The sequence below is a fragment of the Poecile atricapillus genome, chromosome 29 (genome assembly GCF_030490865.1).
Source record: "Poecile atricapillus isolate bPoeAtr1 chromosome 29, bPoeAtr1.hap1, whole genome shotgun sequence".
NCBI classification, from domain to species: Eukaryota; Metazoa; Chordata; class Aves; order Passeriformes; family Paridae; genus Poecile; species Poecile atricapillus.
The window spans coordinates 4,639,407-4,661,937 of NC_081277.1; the positions used below are offsets into that span (position 1 = coordinate 4,639,407).

At 45.7% G+C, this 22,531-nt stretch overlaps 1 protein-coding gene across 2 annotated transcripts in view; it reads right to left on the reverse strand.

Moving 5' to 3' along the window:
- The window catches only part of SLC23A2 (solute carrier family 23 member 2), a 50,219-nt gene extending 28,035 nt beyond the window's left edge, over nt 1-22,184 (reverse strand). The window contains exons 1-2 of one of the 2 annotated variants that reach the window (XM_058859066.1): nt 22,072-22,184; nt 1,200-1,468 (exon numbers count right to left, since the gene is read on the reverse strand). In XM_058859066.1, the coding sequence (XP_058715049.1) occupies nt 1,200-1,331 (132 nt within the window). In that variant the 5' untranslated portion in view covers nt 1,332-1,468; nt 22,072-22,184. Of the gene's footprint in view, nt 1-1,199; nt 1,469-8,483; nt 8,682-22,071 lie in introns of those variants that run through there. The other variant, XM_058859065.1, reaches the window with a different exon arrangement.
- Between the last annotated feature and the right edge of the window lie 347 nt (nt 22,185-22,531).

Consider the following 22,531-nt stretch of genomic DNA (forward strand, 5'->3'; position numbering starts at 1 on the left):
AGGGAAGGGAACAGAGCTGGGGATGGGGCTGGAGAATTCCTGAGAGAGCTGGGAAGGGGCTGGAGAATTCCTGGGGGAGCTGGGAAGGGGCTGGAGAATTCCTGAGGGAGCTGGGAAGGGACTGGAGAATTCCTGAGGGAATTGGGAAGGGGCTGGAGAATTCCTGAGGGAGCTGGGAAGGGGCTGGAGAATTCCTGAGGGAATTGGGAAGGGGCTGGAGAATTCCTGAGGGAGCTGGGAAGGGGCTGGAGAATTCCTGAGAGAGATGGGAAGGGGCTGGAGAATTCCTGAGGGAGCTGGGAAGGGGCTGGAGAATTCCTGAGGGAGCTGGGAAGGGGCTGGAGAATTCCTGAGGGATCTGGGAAGGGGCTGAGCCTGGAGAAAATGAGGATCAAAGGGAATTTCTGGCTCTGCACAAGTCCCTGGCAGGAGGGGACAGCCTGATGGGGGGATTTGGGATCTCATCCCAGGGAACAGGGACAGGAGGGGAGGGAACAGCCTCAGGGTGGAAATTGGGGAATATTTCTGCACTGTTGTTAAGCCCTGGCACTGCTGCCCATGTGTCCCCATGCCTGGAGCTGCTCAGAACCAGAGCAGAGGTGACACTTGATGATTTTTGGTGGGGATTGCTCACAGGTTGGACCTGACCATCCTGGAGCTCTTTTCCAACCTCAGTGATTCCAGGAGGACAATCCAGTGCAGTGCCTGGGCTGCTGCACGTCCTGGCAATACACAAATACTCAGGGGAGCAGAGTTTTATCTCTGACTGCTGGTGGAAATAAAGGGTTTGTACCCCACAACTGGAACACTTTCCCCTTGTACCCCACAACTGGAACATTATCCCCTTGTACCCCACAACTGGAACATTTTCCCCTTGTACCCCACAACTGGAACATTATCCCCTTGTACCCCACAACTGGAACATTATCCCCTTGTACCCCACAACTGGAACATTTTCCCCTTGTACCCCACAACTGGAACTTTTCCCCTTGTACCCCACAACTGGAACACTTTCCCCTTGTACCCCACAACTGGAACATTTTCCCCTTGTACCCCACAACTGGAACACTTTCCCCTTGTACCCCACAACTGGAACATTTTCCCCTTGTACCCCACAACTGGAACATTATCCCCTTGTACCCCACAACTGGAACATTTTCCCCTGCTTCACACAGAGCCTGAGAGCAGGAATCACTCACAGGGAGGGTGAAGAAGGTGGGGTGCTTGGACTCATCCTCATATTTGGCCTCGGTGGAGCCTCCTGCCTCCATGGATTTGGACGTGGTGTTCTTGCCAATCCCCATCGTTTCCAGCACCTCCAGGACCTGCATGCAGCACCCAGGAGGTGCCTCTGGGCCAGGCCAAGAACTGAGTTCAGCTCCTTATTCCAGCAGCAGCAGCTCCAGCAGTCACACAGGAGCTCAGGGATCCAGCTGGCACATCAGGCTGTTGTTCCCATCAACAGCTCCTAGGAGGGAAGGGAGAAATTTATATTTCTTATTCCCTAAAAGAGATGTGGAAAAGCACAAGCCCCACAGCCTGGGCTCCCTTTGGTGCTTGTGACTCACCAACTCTCATCATTCCTGCCTGATAATTATCAGCCAAGCTATCTGAAATTCATAATTATCAGTCAAGCTATCTGAAATTCATAATTATCAGCCAAGCTACCTGAAATTCTTTCATACTGGGAATACTCTGATTATTCCTTCATTCTTCTCCTGTGTTTTCCAGTCATTAGCAGTACATTGAAACATGAGGTTTTTTTCCAGTCTCACAGCCATTTCCACAGAAGTTTTGAGGAATAAACTCCAAGGAGTGCAGAACATCCAGCAAAAATAAGATTTGGGCTTCTCCAAGGAGGATAAATTTGCAGAGCTGCCCCAGGATTACCCCCACATTACTGAGTCCTTACCTTGAAGTAAAAAATACCTGGGAATTCAGACAGAAACAGCCCTTTCTGCTGAACATCCTAACCCAGAATCACCCCCAAATCCCCAGCTGCACAAAGAAAATATCCAAGCAATCTGCCTGAGGATGCTGAAGGAACTGTTTGAGGATAAACTCTGTATTTGAATGAGTTTCACTTCCCTTTTGGCACAGGAAAGATGAGACAGAAATATCTTTAGTGGGGCTCTTGTTTTCCCAGATGGGTCACTACAGTGCAATTTTCCTGCATTTCCTCCTTAAATCGGAGCAGCCATTCCAGTATCATCCCACATTTTCCCTTTTCAAGAGAAAAAAGGGGAAAAAAAAGGTTCTTTTTTCAAAAGAACAGGAATTAACATATTTTGAACCTGAACTCCCCTCGGGACAGCACAGAAAATCCTGCAGCAAACCAGATTTTGCAACCTGTGGTTACTGAGCTTCAAACAGAGAATTTCACCTGCAGGTGAAAGCAGGGCAGGTACAGGTGAAAATACAGGACAGAACCTGAAAAGTGGTGCCTTGAAAAGCACAAAAAGTGGAGTTTTCTGCATCCATCCCAGCAGCAGAACCCACTCACGCTGGTGTTGCTCCAAAAAGCAAATTAATGCTGGGTTCAGCTGAGCCCTGAGGTGGAAACACAGCTCACAGACACTCATAAACACAGGTTTGGATTGGGAAAAAAGAAGCAAAATTTGGGTTCTTCCTTCTCCCTTTTCATTCTCTCAGGAAATGCCAGCAGCTCCTGTCTACTGTAATTGCAATAATAACTGAACTTGAGAAAAAGACTCTTCTGCTGAGGGGAATTTAGGACTGTACTAATATATGAGTGCTAATATTTCAGAACCTCCTAATAACTGTTAATTGCTCACTTGCTGGAAAGTTCTGCTTCCTTGAGGTGAAAGAAATATTAAAATCTTTCAAAGCTGCAAGCAGGTATCCCATGAAAAGTTCCATAAAAAAGACCATTTGGGCACTGAGATCCCTCCAAGCATTAATTAAATCAAGATGGGATGGAAAGCAGTGCCTGCAAATCAGGGTTAACATTTGTTTATGAGAGTAAATATTAAGGCAGCATAATTAATTATTTCTCACTTGAAGACTGAAGGAGAAGACTGGTTTGAATATCTGGAAAAAACCTGATATTCCCATTTTGCCAATAAGCCCAGAGCTCCTCTTTGAGGAGCAGCTCAGGGCAGAGAGGAGACAAAGGTTAAAGGTTAAAGGTTAAAGCTTTGGGGGAACTGGGGGGGTCTCAGCTGGGATTTTTGGAGGTTTTGTTTGCTTTCACTGTTGAGGATATTTTTGTTCCTAGCACACAAGAACAAAGAGAAAAGAATCTGCCTTTTTTCTGTCATTGCAGACTCATTTTATCCTCCAAGAAAATCAGAGATGGAGACGGGCGAGGTTTAGTCTGGCAGCTTCATCCTCTGGGATTGGGAAGGGAAAGGGCAGCAGGACACCTCCCTAAGGCAGGGCCAATAAATCTGGAGCCAGGGAAGCTTCCAGGCACAGGATCAGCTCTCAGGTGCTCTGGGTTATTTTTTATATTTATTTATATATTTATATTTATATTTATTATTTTATCATTAACCATCATCTCCAGAGGGAAAAGACAAGGCACTGCCACAACAGCAGAGCTGCTGTCTTCTCCAGGCCTGGATCACTCCTGGGGAATTGCTGCTGGAAATCCTGCAGGACACAAGCAAAGCTTGCCTTGGATCCATGGAGTGCTGAGAGCTGACACACCAGAGCAAAAATAACAATTCCCAAAGAGACAACTCCAAATCCACACACAAAAACCCCAATTCACACACAAAAATCCCAAAATTCACACACAAAACCCCCAAAATTCACACACAAAAACCCCAATTCACACACAAAAACCAAAATTCACACACAAAAACCCCAATTCACACACAAAACCCACAATTCACACACAAAAACCCCAAAATTCACACACAAAAACCCCAATTCACACACAAAAATCCCAAAATTCACACACAAAAATCCCAAAATTCACACACAAACCCCACAATTCACACACAAAAATCCCAATTCACACACAAAAACCCCAATCCACACACAAAAACCCCAATTCACACACAAAAACCCCAATTCACACACAAAAACCCCAATTCACACACAAAAACCCCAATTCACACACAAAAACCCCAATCCACACACAAAAACCCCAATCCACACACAAAAACCCCAATTCACACACAAAAACCCCAATCCACACACAAAAACCCCAATTCACACACAAAAATCCCAATCCACACACAAAAATCCCAAAATTCACACACAAAAACCCCAATTCACACACAAAAATCCCAATTCACACACAAAAATCCCAAAATTCACACACAAAAACCCCAATTCACACACAAAAACCCCAATTCACACACAAAAACCCCAATTCACACACAAAAATCCCAAAATTCACACACAAAAACCCCAATTCACACACAAAAATCCCAATTCACACACAAAAACCCCAATTCACACACAAAAACCCCAATTCACACACAAAAACCCCAATTCACACACAAAAATCCCAATTCACACACCCTCACTGCTGCTTTTCCCTAAGAGAGGGAGGGTTTGTGTCAGGAGGGGCTGGTCCAAGAAAAACCAGAACAGATTTCCCACCTCTCCTTGCTCCTACAGCAATTAAAATTAATGGCATTAAGATGATCATCATCAGAGATTTCTGGAATGCTCTGGTTCTGCAGTGTCAAAGTGAAGCTGATGAACTGAGGCTACCTAAAGAAATCTGGGAGAGACCTTTCCTGATCATCCCCTGTGTTCACCACGTGAGTCTGGCGTTTTTACAGCCCTGCAGAGCAAACCCAGCTCCTCAGGAGCTGAAAAGTCCAGGAGAAAAGAGATAAAACCCATCAGCATCAGGCAGGGACACTCAGTACAACCCAGCAGCAGCAGCCTGGGATCAAATGGAAAGGCTGGAAGTGAAATTTCCATCAGGACTCTGATTAAAGTTCACCTTTCCACACCAAACTGTCCCCAGTGTTTAACACCCAAGGGCAGGAGCTGCCAGGGGTTCACGGTGCTGGAGATAAAACCAGGACTCAGAGAAAGGGCAGGAGATAGCCCAGGTGCAAATTCAGCAGGAAAAAACCTCCTGCACCTTCAACATTTGCCTTTTCCCCAGCAAAAAGCTCCCTCCAGCCTTGTGCAGAAGCACAAATCCAATTTCTCCACGCTGTGACATCCCAGAGCTGATGGCACCTGGCAGGTCCCACTCTCCACATATCCACATTTAGAGTGCCTAAAATCCATTTTTTCTGCTTTCCAGGGCATTTTCACCATCTCAAAGATGTGAGGACAGTGCCCAGAACTCACACTTAATTTCCTCTTGTAAAAACCATCCTCCTGCTCCAGTCTTGGAGGAGTTTCATCCTCCTGCTCCAGTCTTGCAGGAGTTTTATCCTCCTGCTCCAGTCTTGGAGTTTTATCCTCCTGCTCCAGTCTTGGAGGAGTTTTATCCTCCTGCTCCAGTCCTGGAGGAGTTTTATCCTCCTGCTCCAGTCTTGGAGGAGTTTTATCCTCCTGCTCCACTCTTGGAGGAATTTCATCCTCCTGCTCCAGTCCTGGAGGAGTTTTATCCTCCTGCTCCAGTCCTGGAGGAGTTTTATCCTCCTGCTCCAGTCCTGGAGGAGTTTTATCCTCCTGCTCCAGTCTTGGAGGAGTTTCACCCTCCTGCTCCAGTCCTGGAGGAGTTTTATCCTCCTGCTCCAGTCTTGGAGGAGTTTTATCCTCCTGCTCCAGTGTTGGAGGAGTTTTATCCTCCTGCTCCAGTCTTGGAGGAGTTTTATCCTCCTGCTCCAGTCTTGGAGGAGTTTTATCCTCCTGCTCCAGTCTTGGAGGAGTTTTATCCTCCTGCTCCAGTCTTGGAGGAGTTTTATCCTCCTGCTCCAGTCTTGGAGGAGTTTTATCCTCCTGCTCCAGTCTTGGAGGAGTTTTATCCTCCTGCTCCAGTCTTGGAGTTTTATCCTCCTGCTCCAGTCCTGGAGGAGTTTTATCCTCCTGCTCCAGTCCTGGAGGAGTTTTATCCTCCTGCTCCAGTCCTGGAGGAGTTTTATCCTCCTGCTCCAGTCCTGGAGGAGTTTCATCCTCCTGCTCCAGTCCTGGAGTTTTATCCTCCTGCTCCAGTCTTGGAGGAGTTTCATCCTCCTGCTCCAGTCCTGGAGGAGTTTTATCCTCCTGCTCCAGTCCTGGAGGAGTTTTATCCTCCTGCTCCAGTCCTGGAGGAGTTTTATCCTCCTGCTCCAGTCTTGCAGGAGTTTTTTCTTGGAGCAGCCTCTCTGGTCCCAGGAAACTCGTGATTTGTCTTTAGCAGGGGCCTCCTGAGTTCTTTCCCTCTATCGAAATGCCACCACATCCCAAATGCTCCAGAGATTTCCCTCCTCCACTGAACCACATCCACAACCCAAGAAAATCAGACTCCAAATTTACCCTAACACCACTCAGTTCATCTTTACCTGCAGCAGAGACCAATAAAACAATGCTGAATACCCAAACTTCCTAAAATTGGAGTTTTAAAACACTCAATTCAGGTTTTAAAAAGAGCTGCTGGGCACTTTAAGAAGCTTCTCTTTTCACTTCAAAGCACAAACATATTCTTTCTTTGGAGGCACTAATGAATTTTTAAGTAGTTGTTATTTTGACTGCCGTCCAGAACGATTCTTTAATAACTGACCAACGTTATTAGGGCAAGTCTACACAAAGCTAAGCAGGGAAGTTATGCCGAGCTCAAACCTTGCGTGGATTTAAAGCAAATTAGCAAAATCTCATTAACTTCCTGTGTGAATGAGAAGGGGACTTAAATCCAGCTGAATGAGCTGTTTAACAAAGGATCCCAACAGCTTTCAAAAACTCCGAGTTTGGTTAAAGTTATTAACTGAGAGCTTAGTTAGGCTGTGATTCTAAACTAGAATAGCTGAAATCCTATTTTTTCAGATTTTTCTAATTTTTTTATATTTTTTCCTATTTTTTTCTAATTTTTTTCTTTTCTTTTCTATTTTTTCTATTTTTTTCTATTTTTTGTATTTTTTTCTATTTTTTCTAATTTTTTTCTATTTTTTTCTATTTTTTTTTCTATTTTTTTCTATTTTTTCTATTTTTTTCTCTATTTTTTTCTCTATTTTTTTCTATTTTTTTCAGTTTCCAGTCACCCTGAAAGGTGTTTGATCAAAACACTGCTGGCCAAGCAGTTCCTACTCATCTTTCACCCCATTACTCGAATTTTCTTGCTCCAAAAACAGTTTTCCCAAATTCTGTGCAGTGCATTTGCCACCTCCCCGGGGTGGGCAGGGATGAGAAAAAGAAGCTGTGAGATGAAATTGCAGGGAAGTGCAAGCAGAAGGTGGGAAATGCCAATTTCCAGCTCGATATCTGTGCTGGGAACTGACACTCCAGACTCAGGGTAAAGGAATATTTATTTTTTAAATAAAATTTTAATTAATTTTTAAATTAAAATTTAATTTATTTTTATTTTTATTTTGTATTTATATTATATAAATTCTATTTATTTTAAAATATATTTTTATTTATTTTTAATTAATTTTTTTTTAAAAAAAATATTTTTTAATAACAAATCTTGTCCCAGTGTTCCTTCAGTGTGCCACAGAGCTCAGCACACAGTGGATGGCACACAATAATTTGATTTATAATGCTGTGGAGCCCTTGCAGTCCCTCTGGGGAATTAATTTTATAATTTGAATAATTTGAGAATATATATATATAAAAATAATATAATTTGAGAATTAATAATTTGGGCATTCTGATTATTAGGGATATTAATACACAGCTCGTTAAGCTCCTTCATGCTCCTCAAAGCAACCTGAGCTCCCACTGGCTCCTTTCTCAGCCTGCTTTGTACTTGCACTTGGCACTTTGATGAAAGCTCCCTTCTTTCCAAGACTTTAATCACATTAAAACAAAGGTGGAGTTAGAGACTCATCTAGGAAAAATTCCATTTATTAAGTTAATAGTGCCAGTTTTTCAGCTCCTTCCCAAAGGCTGAGCCATCACTCCCAGGATCAGTGATCAATAAGAAAACTGATCCCACACTTGGTAAGTTTTACACTGATTTATCTGTTAGGCTTGTCTGGAAATAAACAATTCCATTTAGCAGAACTTAGTAAGATTTGGAATTAATAAACTTACAGAAACTAACCAAGGTGCTGTGCTTCGTGCTCAAACTTTCTTAAAACCTCTTTTACTATATAAAACCGCTTTTTACTCTATATATATTGTTTACTATATAAACATCATATGAATTTTTCCCATTTTAAAGATTAAAAGGAAAGCAAAGTTTATGGATAAGCAGAAAAAACACTTTTGAAATAGGAAATATGTTTTTTTACAGCGATAGCAGTTTTAAAATGAGAAATTAAGTCCTCAAATCTTTAAGATACAGAAAGTTATTCATACAAATTTTTAAGTTTCTTGTTTCATAATGCTGACACCAAATCAAATTGAGTTTTGGTGTCACCCCCACCAGGGTGTGAACCCCAAAAAGAACCCACACCAACCTTTGGGAGGAGGGAGCTCCTGCAGCAGCCTGGAGGATGCAGATATTCCTCCCCAGCAGCACTTTCATCCTCTTTTTATACTTTTATACCATTGTGTAACTGCTCTGTGCCCAATCCCAGCCTCGCTTACACAAGGGAGGAGCAGGATACCCCGGTTACTCCCCCGTTACTCCTCGTTTACTCCACGCCTCCGCTGGGTTTACGCAAAGCAGCTCGGCCACAAACTGGGGAAAAAAACCCAAACACAAGTGGCATAAATAAATATTGACATGGCTGGCTGGAATCACCCTGGGGCTTCTCTGCGGGTGTTTTTCCACGAGCCTCTGTTGTGCAACTCGCACGGAAATGTTTTTATCGGCAATTGGGGAAATTTTCAAGAGGTGCCAGAGCTCAGAGCTCTTCCCCAAGCCAAGGGTGAGCGATCCACAAAGCTCCCCAGGACTCGTGCTGGGCTCTTCCACTTCCCCAGGGGAAAATGCTGAGTAACCATGGGCACAAAGTGAGATGGAAAAGGAGTAAAAGTGAAAGATTTGAAACAACAACAAAACCAACAAGAAATAAATAAGGGTTGCCAAGCTCTGGAGCTCAGGGAAGTGGGTGAGTCCCTGTCCCTGGAGGAACATAAAAACCATGGAGATGTGACATTCAGGGCATGGTTTAGTGGGGGATGCAGCAGGGCTGGATTAATTCTGTAATAACTTTAATGGTTGGACTTGATCTTAAAGGTCTTCTCCAACCTAAACAAATCTGGGATTCTGGAACTGCTTCCCACGGATCTTCTCCTTGGATCCTCTCCTTGGATCCTCTCCTTGGATCCTCTCCTTGCCCCACTCCCTGTGTTTTGTGGGAGCACAGCCCTGCCCAAGGCTGCCCTCACACTCCTGAACATCAATTTGGGATTTGTCACATCCCCATTATCGAGACACCATCACCCTACAGCTGACACTGAAACCACAACTGGAACACCACGGAGCAGCACCCCCATGGATCCATCCAGCCCCATGGATCCATCCAGCCCCATGGATCCATCCAGCCCCCAAATCCATCCAGCCCCATGGATCCATCCAGCCCCCAAATCCATCCATCCCCCAAATCCATCCATCCCCCAAATCCATCCATCCAGCCCCACGGATCCATCCAGCCCCACGGATCCATCCAGCCCCACGGATCCATCCAGCCCCACGGATCCATCCATCCAGCCCCATGGATCCATCCATCCAGCCCCCAAATCCATCCAGCCCCATGGATCCATCCATCCAGCCCCATGGATCCATCCAGCCCCCAAATCCATCCAGCCCCCAAATCCATCCAGCCCCCAAATCCATCCATCCCCCAAATCCACCCAGCCCCATGGATCCATCCAGCCCCATGGATCCATCCAGCCCCATGGATCCATCCAGCCCCATGGATCCATCCAGCTCCATCCAGCCCCATGGATCCATCCAGCCCCATGGATCCATCCATCCCCCAAATCCACCCAGCCCCATGGATCCATCCATCCAGCCCCACGGATCCATCCATCCAGCCCCCAAATCCATCCAGCCCCATGGATCCATCCATCCAGCCCCATGGATCCATCCATCCCCCAAATCCATCCAGCCCCCAAATCCATCCAGCCCCATGGATCCATCCATCCCCCAAATCCATCCATCCAGCCCCCAAATCCATCCATCCCCCAGCTCCATCCATCCCCCAGCTCCATCCATCCCCCAAATCCATCCAGCCCCAGAGCTCCATCCATCCCCCAAATCCATCCAGCCCCACAGCTCCATCCAGCCCCATCCATCCCCATCCAGCCCCACAGCTCCATCGAGCCCCACAGCTCCATCCAGCCCCATCCATCCCCATCCATCCCCCAGCTCCACCCAGCCCTCTCCCAAGTCAGAATTCGCTGCTCGCTGCTCGGGGCTCGGCGTGTGCTCGGTCCTGCTTTGATCAAAGAGCCAGGGCTCGGTTAATTGAGAGCTGCCGCCTGTCCCGTGCAATGCTCCTCATTCATCCCTCACTCAGAGCCATGGAAGGGATCCAGGGATCTCCAGTGACCCCTTTGTGAAGTTTGTGTGCACACAAACACACGGGATGTTCCAGCCTTTAAGCCTGACTCAAAGAGATGTTGAAAAGTTTCCCCCTCTGTTTGCTCCTTTTCCAATTAATACATCCTTTCCTTTCCTCCTTCCTTCTGAATTCCAAATGTTTTCACAAACACAAACATCTTCATTTCAACCTAAAGAAATCTTAGAGCCCTTAACACAAACATCACCAAAACCTGAAGACCACAAAACACCAACTGCTGTACCCAGCCTGGCTGGACATCCCTGATCTCAAACACTTTTAAGGAATGAACTGGAAATTGTTTTAGATTCAAGGTGTTTGATGTGCTCACAGGGACCAACAGCAAGAGGAAATCTTTAGCTTTTGAAAGAAGTAAGCCATTTTCTTTTTTACTCCAATGTCCAACTATTGTTTAATCCAACTCTTTTTTTTAATAGTTGGATGGATTAAACAATGCCAGGGACTCAAATATTTCTTGCCCTGAATATCACAGTTCAAAGTATAATTGAGTTCAATGCAATTAAAATTCTTAAGTATGCAATCAAAGACTTGTCTATTTACCTTGTAATTAAAACTAATCGCTCCAAAATTCATCATCGGTGAGAATTTCAACATTCAAACGATTTATTTCTGATTACTCTGCATTTACACTCAATCCAAACAAAGCACCTGCTAATCTGGGTATCTCCACTTCAATCCCAGCTGCCAGGATTGATGTCAGGACAGATCCAGGCTTGGGTTGTGGGTGAGCAGGGACTGGAATCGCTGTCACTCCATGAAAATTCCAAATGTAACTCCACTGGCTCAAGCACTGGAATATTTCACAGTGCAGGTGGGAATGGACAGCTCAGGGCTGTGTGTGACTGTGGGAGGGGAATCACAGCACAGGATTTATTTAGGGAGTTTGGTAGTGATGGTCTGACACAGCCACTCAGCATTTTTATTACCTGCTTAATATCTGAAATGCAAACTGGTGGAAGCATTTCTACTCCTTGGAAATGTTACTCCTAGGAGGAGTTCACTTTGATTTTTATGAGAAAATCCAATTTTCTGCTTTCTCAGATACTCATTGTTCAGTCTGAGGATGAACCAACACTTCTGAGCACTCCAGCCAAATTCTGTTTGCTCTTGGACACACATTGGTAAACTACTGACAACATTCTGAGTTGGAATATTTATTCTCTGCAGTTTTGCAGCACTTGGGCAGGATAAAACCCTTCTCTGAAATTCCCCATTCCCCCTGCACAGGGGTGGCACACAGCAGTTCTGTCCCATCACCAAAATGACAATAAATTTGCAATTGCAATAAACAAAATGCAACCCAGGCACTACAAACACCTGGAAACCAAATCCCTCCTTTGAACCTTAACAAGAATAAGAAAGACACCCAAAAGGAACCTGCAGTGCTCAGGGGGAGGCACAGCTTCCCTGCAAGAACATCCTGTGTCACCTGCAGGAGGCCTCGTTTCTGACAGCTCAATGAGCCCCCTCACATCATTTTTGTAGTGATCTCCTAATTTAAGTGTTCTTCCTCCCAAAGGCACAGCAAATATATGATCTTTTACATCAGCTTATTTAATCAGCAGCCTCCCATGAACACCCTGCAGAACACACTTAACATAACACAGCAAACACAGAAAATAGCATCACACACAAGCACGATAAATAGATCCACTTCCACCCACAACTGGGAACAGCAGAAAGCCTCAGCTATTAAGTTTGATCTTAGAGTGATGTTTATAAATTCATTGAATTATGAATTCTTTGAAAAAAGCACTTAGCAGAAGATCTGCTGTGATATGAAAACATCTACTGCTGTTCCCACTCAAACAGACACCAAGAATTACTGGAATTGCCCTAAAAACTTCCCAGGTAATTCAGGGAGTGATGCCCAGTCCTGCTCCTACTGAGAGCCCCCCTTGTACCTGGCTGAACCCACAAATCCCTCTCTCCTAGAGAAAGGACCTGGCTGAACCCACAAATCCCTCTCTCCTAGAGAAAGGACCTGGCTGAACCCACAAATCCCTCTCTCCTAGAGAAAGGACCTGGCTGAACCCACAAATCCCTCTCTCCTAGAAAAAGGACCTGGCTGAACCCACAAATCCCCCTCTCCTAGAAAAAGGACCTGGCTGAACCCACAAATCCCTCTCTCCTACAAAAAGGACCTGGCTGAACCCACAAATCCCTCTCTCCTAGAGAAAGGACCTGGCTGAACCCACAAATCCCTCTCTCCTAGAAAAAGGACACTTTGGGGCAATCCCTGGCCACTGAATCTCACATTTCCAGCTGGACAATGCAATGCTTTGTGCCCAATTTCTGCTCTTAAATCCCTAATTCATTCACAGCCTGCATTATTAAGGTGTTTATTAGAACTTTTCCTGGATTGGTCTCTTTTTCAACACCTGTAAGAAGAACCCAGGATGTGAGATGTACATCAGAGCAGACACAGAGTTCTGTGTAAAAATGTGGAAGTGCCTTTAAGGATACCTGTGGCTGATTTTGGGCAAGAAATAAGGAATCATTGTTTTGGAACACCAAAAGAATAGTGAAGCCAAAGCCCTACACTGCACAGGCACAGAAATACTGGAGAAATGTGCTTTTTGGGACCTGTTCTTGTATTCACCCTGCTCATAAACCAAGTCATAAACTCATAAACTAACGAGTACCTGCAGCTCCAGGTGCTCCTGTAATTACAAAGGCAAAAGCTCTTTTCTTTTCCAAGAAAAGACAGAAGCAAAGAGCAGGGTGAGAGGTAATGAACCTGAACGCGTCATTACCTTGCAAATTCCCAGATTACCCTGAACACATCATTACCTTTATTTCTGGATTCCCGGAATCCCCGCCCCTGCCTGCCCAGGCCAGGGCTTGCAGCAGCCTGGGAATGTGGGAGATGTGCCACAGGATGGGCTTGGAGGTTCCTCCCAACCCAAATTCCACACACCAGTTACCAGTTGTATTTCACACTCGTATTTCAGCTTTCTCTCCCTATTTTTGTGACTAATAGGTTTCCAAAGGTTAGGCTAAATTCCCTGTACAGAAAAATCCAGCAGGATGTGCAAAGCATATGGGATGTCCCACCCTTTAGCTGAAGCTGCTGTTATTTTACTTTTCTAAAGACCTACACAAAATCATTTTAGTTTTTCATTCAATGTGTCTTTTGCTTGGATGCCTAAAAATCGCCCTGCATCACACAGTGAGCAGCCATGCTGAAAATCCAGCTGCAAGACTAATTGTTTTAAAAATCAGGGGGGCAAAAGAGCAGATACCCAAAGTTTTTGGTCAGTGATTCTGGAATCTTGTTCACAGCTCAGTAATTCGCAGCCCAACTGCTCTGGCAGCCACAATTCCTCCTCCCACCAATCCCTACCTCCTGCATCCCAAATGAAAAAAAGCCCTTTTCATCTTCAAAGCATGGCCACAAGTCAATCTCAACTTAGCACACTTTTTAATTTTCTTTTTAATTATCCAGTTGGGAGAGTTATGCCCTTCTTGCTCAGTGACTTTTCGCTCCTTTGAGATTACCTGAAAATCTTTCCTGGGAATAATCAGTGAATTTACAGCACTTAGAGAGGAAATGTTCCAGGTTCTGTCTGAAGCACCTCTGGGTGTCACAGAGCCACAACAGATGCCATCATTTGCTGCATTATATAATACATTTAATATTAATATTAATAATAATAGATGCTGATATTCCCACCAAGAACTGGTGTCCAGCTGTTTGCCCCAGGAGCTTTGGTCACCAAGCACAGCTGAGTTTCCCACAGCCACTGGGGAAAAATTAAATTGTTACTGCCATTAATTATATTTAAGCCAAACAAGCACTCCTTACTCCCTGCCCACACACCAAACAACTGCAAGCAGCCCTGGGTTTGATTCCCACATGTTAAGCCAAACAATTACTAATTTATTAATTTCACAACAAGCCTGGCAGTGTTTCTGTGTTCAGCCAGACTTGCTGGTGACTCCCTTGCTCCTGCTCCAGGCTCAGGTGAAAGCAGCTCCCCAGAAATGTGCATTTATTTATGCATTTCTGCATTTATAGGAACCCACAGGGACAGGAGCCACCTCACCCCAGTGTCCCACACATCACCAGAGATGGGGATTCAGTCACTCAGTGACTTCAGAGGCTTTGAAGATTTTCCTCCCTGTGTAAGCAGGTAATTAAGAATGCATTAAATAGATACTAATGAATTAAAAATCCCTGAGAGCAACAGAACTGGTAAAGGAGGTTAAGGGGCTTCTCCAAGCAAAGGGACAGAAATGGAACAGCTGGTTTAACACCCAACTGGCTGAGCAGGAAAAGCACAAAGAATTATAATATTTTCACACTTCACACTACTTACAACAATATTTAAACCAATTACAGGTTATTGAAGAAAACCTTCTTGGCTTTGGGAAGACTTTTTTAAAAAGTACTTTGGCAGAATTTAGTAAAAACAACCTCTAGTTTACCTTTAGTAAACATCCTGGTGATTTCTGCCAGTGAACCAATCCTTTTTTAACCAATATACTGTGGGTTTAACACTGTGCCTTAATGGCTTGCTTCATCTTCAGGGCTCTTTGGCAGATGTGCTTTTAACAAAATAATCTCAATTATTCTTACTTAATTGGCATCAGATAAACGCAAGACTTCTTAGCTGCTGCTATTTGAAGGAACAGCACTTCAGCAGACATTTTGCCCTTTGAATAATTAGAGAAAAGCCCAATGCAGATGGAGGGTACCTAAGTGAGCTCCAAAACCAGGCAAATACTGATGACAAAATCTTCACCAAACCCCGACAGCCAAGGAGGGGAGCTCAGACAGCGCCCTGGGTCCGGGCTCATTTATAAAGAGAAATTTAATAGAAGTTTTAATTGACAGCTTTGCTTGGTTCTATTGTGCCTGATTAGGCATCTCCATGAAAAGCATTAGCTGTGTTTGATCCCCTCCAAAGCAGAGCAGCTCATTAGCAGAGGATGTTTACAGCACCAGCAGCTCTTCCCCTGCTGCAGGAGGGGTTTTCACATCGTGTTTTTATCACGACTCCAAAGGAGCTCAGCCTTCCATCCTTTGCCTTTCCTGGTATTTGCCAACAGGACAGATGGACAAGGAAAACATCTGCCAGGACTACAACAAACTCCCAAAAAACCCCCAAATCCTCTCCCTCACCCATCCTTTTTTTTTAGCTTTAAAAGCATCTATCAGTGAGCTGAAGTAATTACAAATAATAAGCGTCCAACAGGCTGAATAAAGCAGAGCAGAGCCCTGTGAAATTGTATTGGTGATAATGACTCTGCTCAGCACAACCTCCCAAAATTCCACACACAAAATTAAATGGCACCCATGCAAATACATCCAATATCAGCAAATTACTGGTAATTGTTATTGTTCCCAGAGATGAAAGGACACAGAACAGTATGAGAATACAGCAATTATTTCCTGCACTCTGAGCCTGTGAACAGGGATCTGCAGCTCCAATTTCTTTCTTGTCACTCTCAATCCAAATTACCCCTCAGGTTTGGTCTTAATACAACAAAACACTCAGGAAATCATGATCTGTCAGCTTTCATCAAAAACCCCAATCTGTTAAAATATGACCAAGCAACAGGAAGACTTAGTTACCCTACAGAAACAATTAATTCTGCACCAAAAAAATGAAAAAAGGGGATAAAAAGCTGCTGTAACCTGTGAAGAACTGGTGCTTCAGAGCCTGCAAAAACAAGGATGTGTTTCCTTTGCTTGTGTATGGTGAGGGTTTGGATACAGGATTCTCCACACAAAGGACAAGTAATAAACAGAGCAAAATTAGTTTTTTCCTGTCACATGGATTCACAGACTCCATAAAAATTCAAACCCTCCCACAGCAGAGTCCACTAACGGCCATGAGCTCTGAGACAGCTCCATTTCCATCAGCACATTAAAGAAAAGGTTGCTAATTTTTTTTTAAATTTTATTTCCTTTCCAAGCTCCTAAATAAAAAGTGAAAGTCACGACATGGAGTCACGTGTCCATCTGATGAGATCCTCTCCATGACCTTGAGTGCTGCTAAAAACATTTACACACAATGGCCTTCAAAAGCACAACACACCTGAGCTGAGCTTCCAGATGAAACCCAAGACACTCCAGGTAAGTGAGAAATAATAGGAAACCCTTCAGATGGTGGCTTCTGGGCTAGAAAATAAACTGGGTTTGGTGGTGAAACTCTTCCAGCATTTCCTTGCCACTGCTAGCAGCAGATCCATAGGATTTCCAGAGGGCTGGGAGAAATCCACATTAAGCAGCCCAGCACATAAACACAGCCAAGTGCATTAACGTTTAAGGCGCCTTCCTATTAAAGCTGCACTTTGTTCTGTTAACTTTTACAATCTCACAAGTGGGTAACAGCCAGCAAACCACTAAAATCCACATTATTGCCCTGGGCTGCCATTTCACGGCCATGCAAAACAGGAGTAAAGCCAATTAAAATGTGTTGCTCCACTGAGAGCCCAAACTGCTCCAAGCTCACAGCCGAGGTTAATTCCCAGGAATGGCAGTGCATGAGCCCCCCCCCGAAATTGCTTTTCACTTATTTTCCCACTACCCTGCATTCCCAAAATGCTTCAGCCAACTGCTGGAATGGCACGAGCCCTGCAACAGTTCAATTTAAATATAAATTCAGACAACAAACTGGGGGACACGGAGCCATTCAAAATCAAATTCAAAATCAGTTTGGTGACTCACATTTCCAAACAGCCAAAACCAAGAAATGGTGAGTCAATGCCTCCTTCACCATCGTACTCATTTGAAACCCATTCTCCAAGCAGTTTTACTCCAAAGTGAACATAAAGTGGGTGACAAATTCAAGCAGTCCCTTTTATAGGGAAGGGCACACAGAAACCAGGTCAGCTGTTGTTTTCAGAGCACGCAGAGCTTGGAAAATTCAGATTCTCCCAGGTACTGTGGGATAATTCGGCTCCTCCACCACAACAAGTGGACTCCTCTGCTCCTAAAAATACAACTATCAGACAAAGCTTGTTTTCTCAGGCACTTTGCTGACGCAAGTCCAAGATCAAAACATTCCTGGTTCAGAGGACAGAGATGTTTCAGTCTCCAAAATACTCGGCTAAAATCCAGCCATGCCATCCCCACAAGGTGCCTGGGTAGAAATACACATTGATTATTAATGCTTAGTAATGTAGGTTTGGGGGAAAGAATAAAATATTCTGGTTGCCAGAAAGGGTTGAGAAGGAAGTCTGGAAATTCCCTTTCAGTGAAATAGGATGGAGTTTATTCTCTCTTGAAGCTGCTAATTGAAAGTAATATTAAAATGAAATAAGTAAGGGCAGACACTTGGATGTTAAGTGCATTCCCTGCCCTGGTCCCTTCCTTAACCAGCACTTGCATCTTCTGCTCTTAGAACTGAGACCCAGGGAGGTTCAGATCATTGAATTTCTCATTATAAACTCATTAAAATACTGGTTTTACAGTTACCTGGAGCCCAGCCACTCCTCAGCAAACAATCAAACGGAGCTGTGAGATGGGAAGAGAAGAGCATTCCAATCCATTCCCACAACACAGGAGGGAGACACCCAAACCTGGTGTTTTGGGGCTCCCTGGGCACGGCCTCGTGGCCAATTCATCCTTCCCAAAACCAGCCCTGCCCCGAGGCTACTGAAGAGCCAAGGGAAGAGTCCCAGCTCCCAGGAGAGGCTGACAACAACATTGGGGAGCACAAAATCCAACCAGAGCTCCTGGATCCTCTGGAGAGGCGCGCTGGGCTCGGGGTTTGGCACCGGACACAGCCGAGATTGGTGTGAGTGGAAGGGATGAAATTCCAACAGGAGATTTCTGAGCTACGAGTTCAGCTCTCCCTCCTCTTCCTCCTCTCTCTCCCCACCAAGTGCCAGCGATGTCTCAACACCCTGACTGCTTTTCCAAGGAAGTAGCTCTGCTCCTTTCCAGGCCAAATTACCATGGCAAGAAATCCCCACGTAGATTCATCTCCAACAGAAAAACATTCAGACAGCAAACATTTCCTCCCCACAACCTGAAAACAGCCAAATATCACCAGAGTCCTTTCCTGCCATCAAAGAAACCCTGTCCAGAGACAGCTTTTAACTAAAACCATTTGCCCATAAAGCAAACGTGCTCCCAAGTAGTGACAGAAATACTCGGTGCACCCCACGAAGCCGGCTGTGTCTGAACACACTTCAGCCCCAGGAAGGCTGGAGAACACAGCAAGAACTTTCATTTCTAATGATTTATTTTACTCCTGCCTTCACTACATCAGGATGCTCACCTCCTGCTCATCCTGACTGTCAATATTGTCTTCCTGCAGCTTTTAAGCAAAAAAAAAAACCACCACAGTAACTGTTGTCAGGCCATGTCATGACCACTGAGGCTTCATAAATAACACTTGATATAAATAGATTTTGCAGCAACATATAAACCATCAGCTCCAATGGAAGTAGAAGGGTTGTGTGCAGCCATCTGCATTTTCTCCTGTAAGGATAAACACATAAAGAAGTGTTTGAAAGCAAAATAAATCTATTGAAGAAATGGCCCTCCAGAAACTTCTGGGGCTTGAGATTTCTTACGTGGCTCACACAGAGACATTGACAGGAGCTGCTACAGCAGAACAAGATCTTCTCAGGAAGAAATATTTCCCTGGGAGGGAGGAATCCATACCGACAATGCCTGGAGTTTCACCCTTTTTCCTTTCAATGGCCTCCAATCAACTTCCACACCACAACAAAGCCAAGTCACAGCCCCTCGGGACACTCCACGTGCTGAGGAAATTGGCAGATTTGGCTACACCAGGAAGAAATAAACCCCCAAACATACTGACAGAATCAAAGATAAAAAACTAGGTTTAATTTTAAAGACATTTGAAATAGGAATTGCATATAAATTCAGCAGTTTGTACATTTTTTAGAGGTTCTTCTAAACAAATGTGGGGGAAATCCACAGTCAAAGTTTTCTGTTAGGAAACAGCCAAGCCTCAAACACTGTTCATTATCTCAAGCTTCTCCTGAAGAAGTCTCCAACCAAATAACATACCAACAGAGAAATGATTTCTCTTTCTCCACTGGAATTCAACTCCTTGGTAGCTGACATCTCAAGACAGAAATTCTCATATTAGCAAGGTTTAATTACACCCACACACCAATATGGACTTAGGGAGGTACACTCAGGTCTGCCTGGGCTCAGGGAGTGCAAAAAGAACAAAAATACCCCAAGCAGATGTGGCTGCCACAGAAACACAAAGCTTTGGTGGGCTGACCCCTGGCATCCCTCTGGGGGGATGAAGGATGGCAGCTGCTTAAAATTGCTGCTGTCACCCAAGGAAACACCCACCACCCTGCAGCCCAAATCCTCCCACCGCTGCTTGAGAAGCTGCTTCTCCTTCCCATTTGTTTCCATGCTGAAAATGCTGAAGGAGCAACAGGCCTGAGCTCTGAGAACCTGATTCCCCATCCTGCTCCTTCCATCTACTGCGCTTCCAGAGAGTTCAGCAAAGCTGAGCCTGGCTTAGGGCAGGGCTTACAACTGGGCTGGATCTTAAACCACTCGAATTCAGCCTGTTAAGGCACAGCAGGAGCACAACCCACCCCTGAGAACCCCAGCACCACCTCCCCTTGTCCCCAGGGCTCTGACAAGACATTATCAAGTGGTCTCCGCATCTTGACTAAGCCAAAGGCTTGTTTAAATCCATGATAAAAATCTCAGGGCTTGTTTAACCTCCTTGCTAGCCCAAGGCTGAATTTGTTTCAGTGCATCTCCATGTTAACACTGCTCTCATTTCAGGCTATCTGGATCGTGACTGGGAGCTATGAGCAGGGGTGCAAGAGCTCATCAGCTAATCCAATTGTTCTACATATCTCAAGGATTATTTTCCACTTTGCTAACCAGAGCTACTTGTTGAAATAATCCTTTATCTACACTGAAATCACCTGGCAGACCAAGGTGTGCAAGTCAGCCTGGCTCTGGCACTGTGCAGCCCTTCAGCATTTGTTCTGCTTCTCCACTTCTTTTTACAGCCTGCATCAAACTCCACCTGCCAGGAAAAACACCACCAAAACCAGCTCCTTTTTTTAAGCTTGAACTAGGTAATTTAAAGCCTTCTCAATCCTGGCAGTACTACGCTGCAGTGAGGTATTATATTATTGTATATTAAACATTATATTGAGATATATTCTATTAAGCTCCTTGTGAATACAGAGCATTTGGTATTTTTATTGAAAAATAAATCTCATCAGCAACAGGGATGATACCTAGCACTGAACTCACACCAAGAGTCAGCTGCATGTGGGAAATGACAAGGCAGAAAAAATTAACAGGCCAGATCTTTACCTTGTTTTAAAACACCTCAGGAGATTTCCCTTCTCTGCCAGAATCTTGCACCAGTTCTGAGCTGCCTTTGGGGTCAGCCCTGCCTGCACTCACCTGGCCAGGAGAGCCCCAAAACTGCCTCAAGGGCTGCTCTTCCCTGCGAACAAAATGACAACGACGGCTCCAAAATGAAGGGATGGGAATAAAACCGTAAAGCCTCATTCCCAGCTTTTAGGAAAAAAAGGCAAAAGTCACTAATAACAGGAATATATAATAGTGGTTAGGCCTTATTCTGGGAAATCTAATAGGCTTGCAGCAAGCTTTGTTCGGGTATTTTTCTGTGCTACCTACATCACTTCTTTTTACCCAAAATGTACCTTAAAACAAAAGAAAACCACACACGATATCGAACGGGGCTAGCAAGTTAAAACCAGAAAATTGAAATATTTACTGCCTCGATGTGCACTGGAAAAAAAAAATAATAAGGCAAAAAAATAATTTTAAAAGGGGGGGGGAATAGCTTTAAAGCGTATCACGAGAACGGGATCAGGGAAGAGCGAGGCCACCCCTTCAGGACCAGGGAAGAATTAACCTGCATTTCTCCATCCCATCTGCAAGCTTATGGCTCTGCCACCCATTTTGTTTCAGATTAAAGGAAAAATATATCTGCATTAAAAAAATAAAAATAAAAATAACGACCTCAGCAGCACCGAGGGAAGACCCCACCCTCAGGGCTCGATGGGCGGCCGGTGCTGCTCGCCGGGCAGGTGACCCTGCCGCAGGTGCCACCCCGGGCATCCCCCCGAGCCCCTTCCCCAGCCCCTGCAGACCATGCCGAGGCAGAAAACGCCAGCGCGGAGCACAGGGAAGGGTTTATTTAACCCCCAAATGCGAAATAAAAGGGAGAGGAGGAGCGGAGAGGTGCGGACGGCGCGGGAGCCGCGCGGCCAAGGTGAAGCGCGGCCGGCTAACATGGTGGAGGCTGCGGGGAGCCGCGACCCTCCGGCCCCGGCTGTGAGGGGCGAGCCGCGGCTGTGAGGGGCCGGCATGGAGGTGACAGCGAGCGGGAGGCTGAGCGGTGAGAACCGAGGGGGGAGAAGGCTGAGGGGAGAAGGCTGAGGGGAGAAGGCTGAGGGGAAAAGGCTGAGGGGAGAAGGCTGAGGGGAGAGCGCGGCGGGGAGGCGCGGCGGGGCTGCTCCCTCAGGGCGGGCGGCGGCGGGAGCAGGACGGGGAGCAGGGGCTCACCTGCCATGGCGGGCTGAGGGCGGCAATGGCGCTGGGGGCTGCGGCTCCGCTCCCCTCGGTCTCCGCGGCGAGTGCGGCGGGGCCGGGCGGCCCCGGCAGGCAGAGCATGGGGCGGGACGGGTCCCGCTCCGCCTCTAAAAGATGGCGCGGCCCCAGCTCCGCTCCCTCAGGGCCCGGCCGCCATGGCGGCCCCGCAGCTCGGTGGGGTGAGCAGCCTTGCGCTCCCTGAGGGAGAAGCCTCCGGCTGCAGGGACGCGTTAGCGGTTTGTGCACGAAAGACACAAATGGCAGAGTCACGGCATGGGGCAGGCTGAAGGGAGCGCAGTGGGGCATCTGGTGCAGCCAGGGCATCCCAGAGCACATGGCACAGGATTGTGTCCAGAGGGGTTTGGAATATTGCCGGTGAGGGACACTCTGCAGCCTCCCTGGGCAATGAAGCACTGAACAGGCTCCCCAGGGA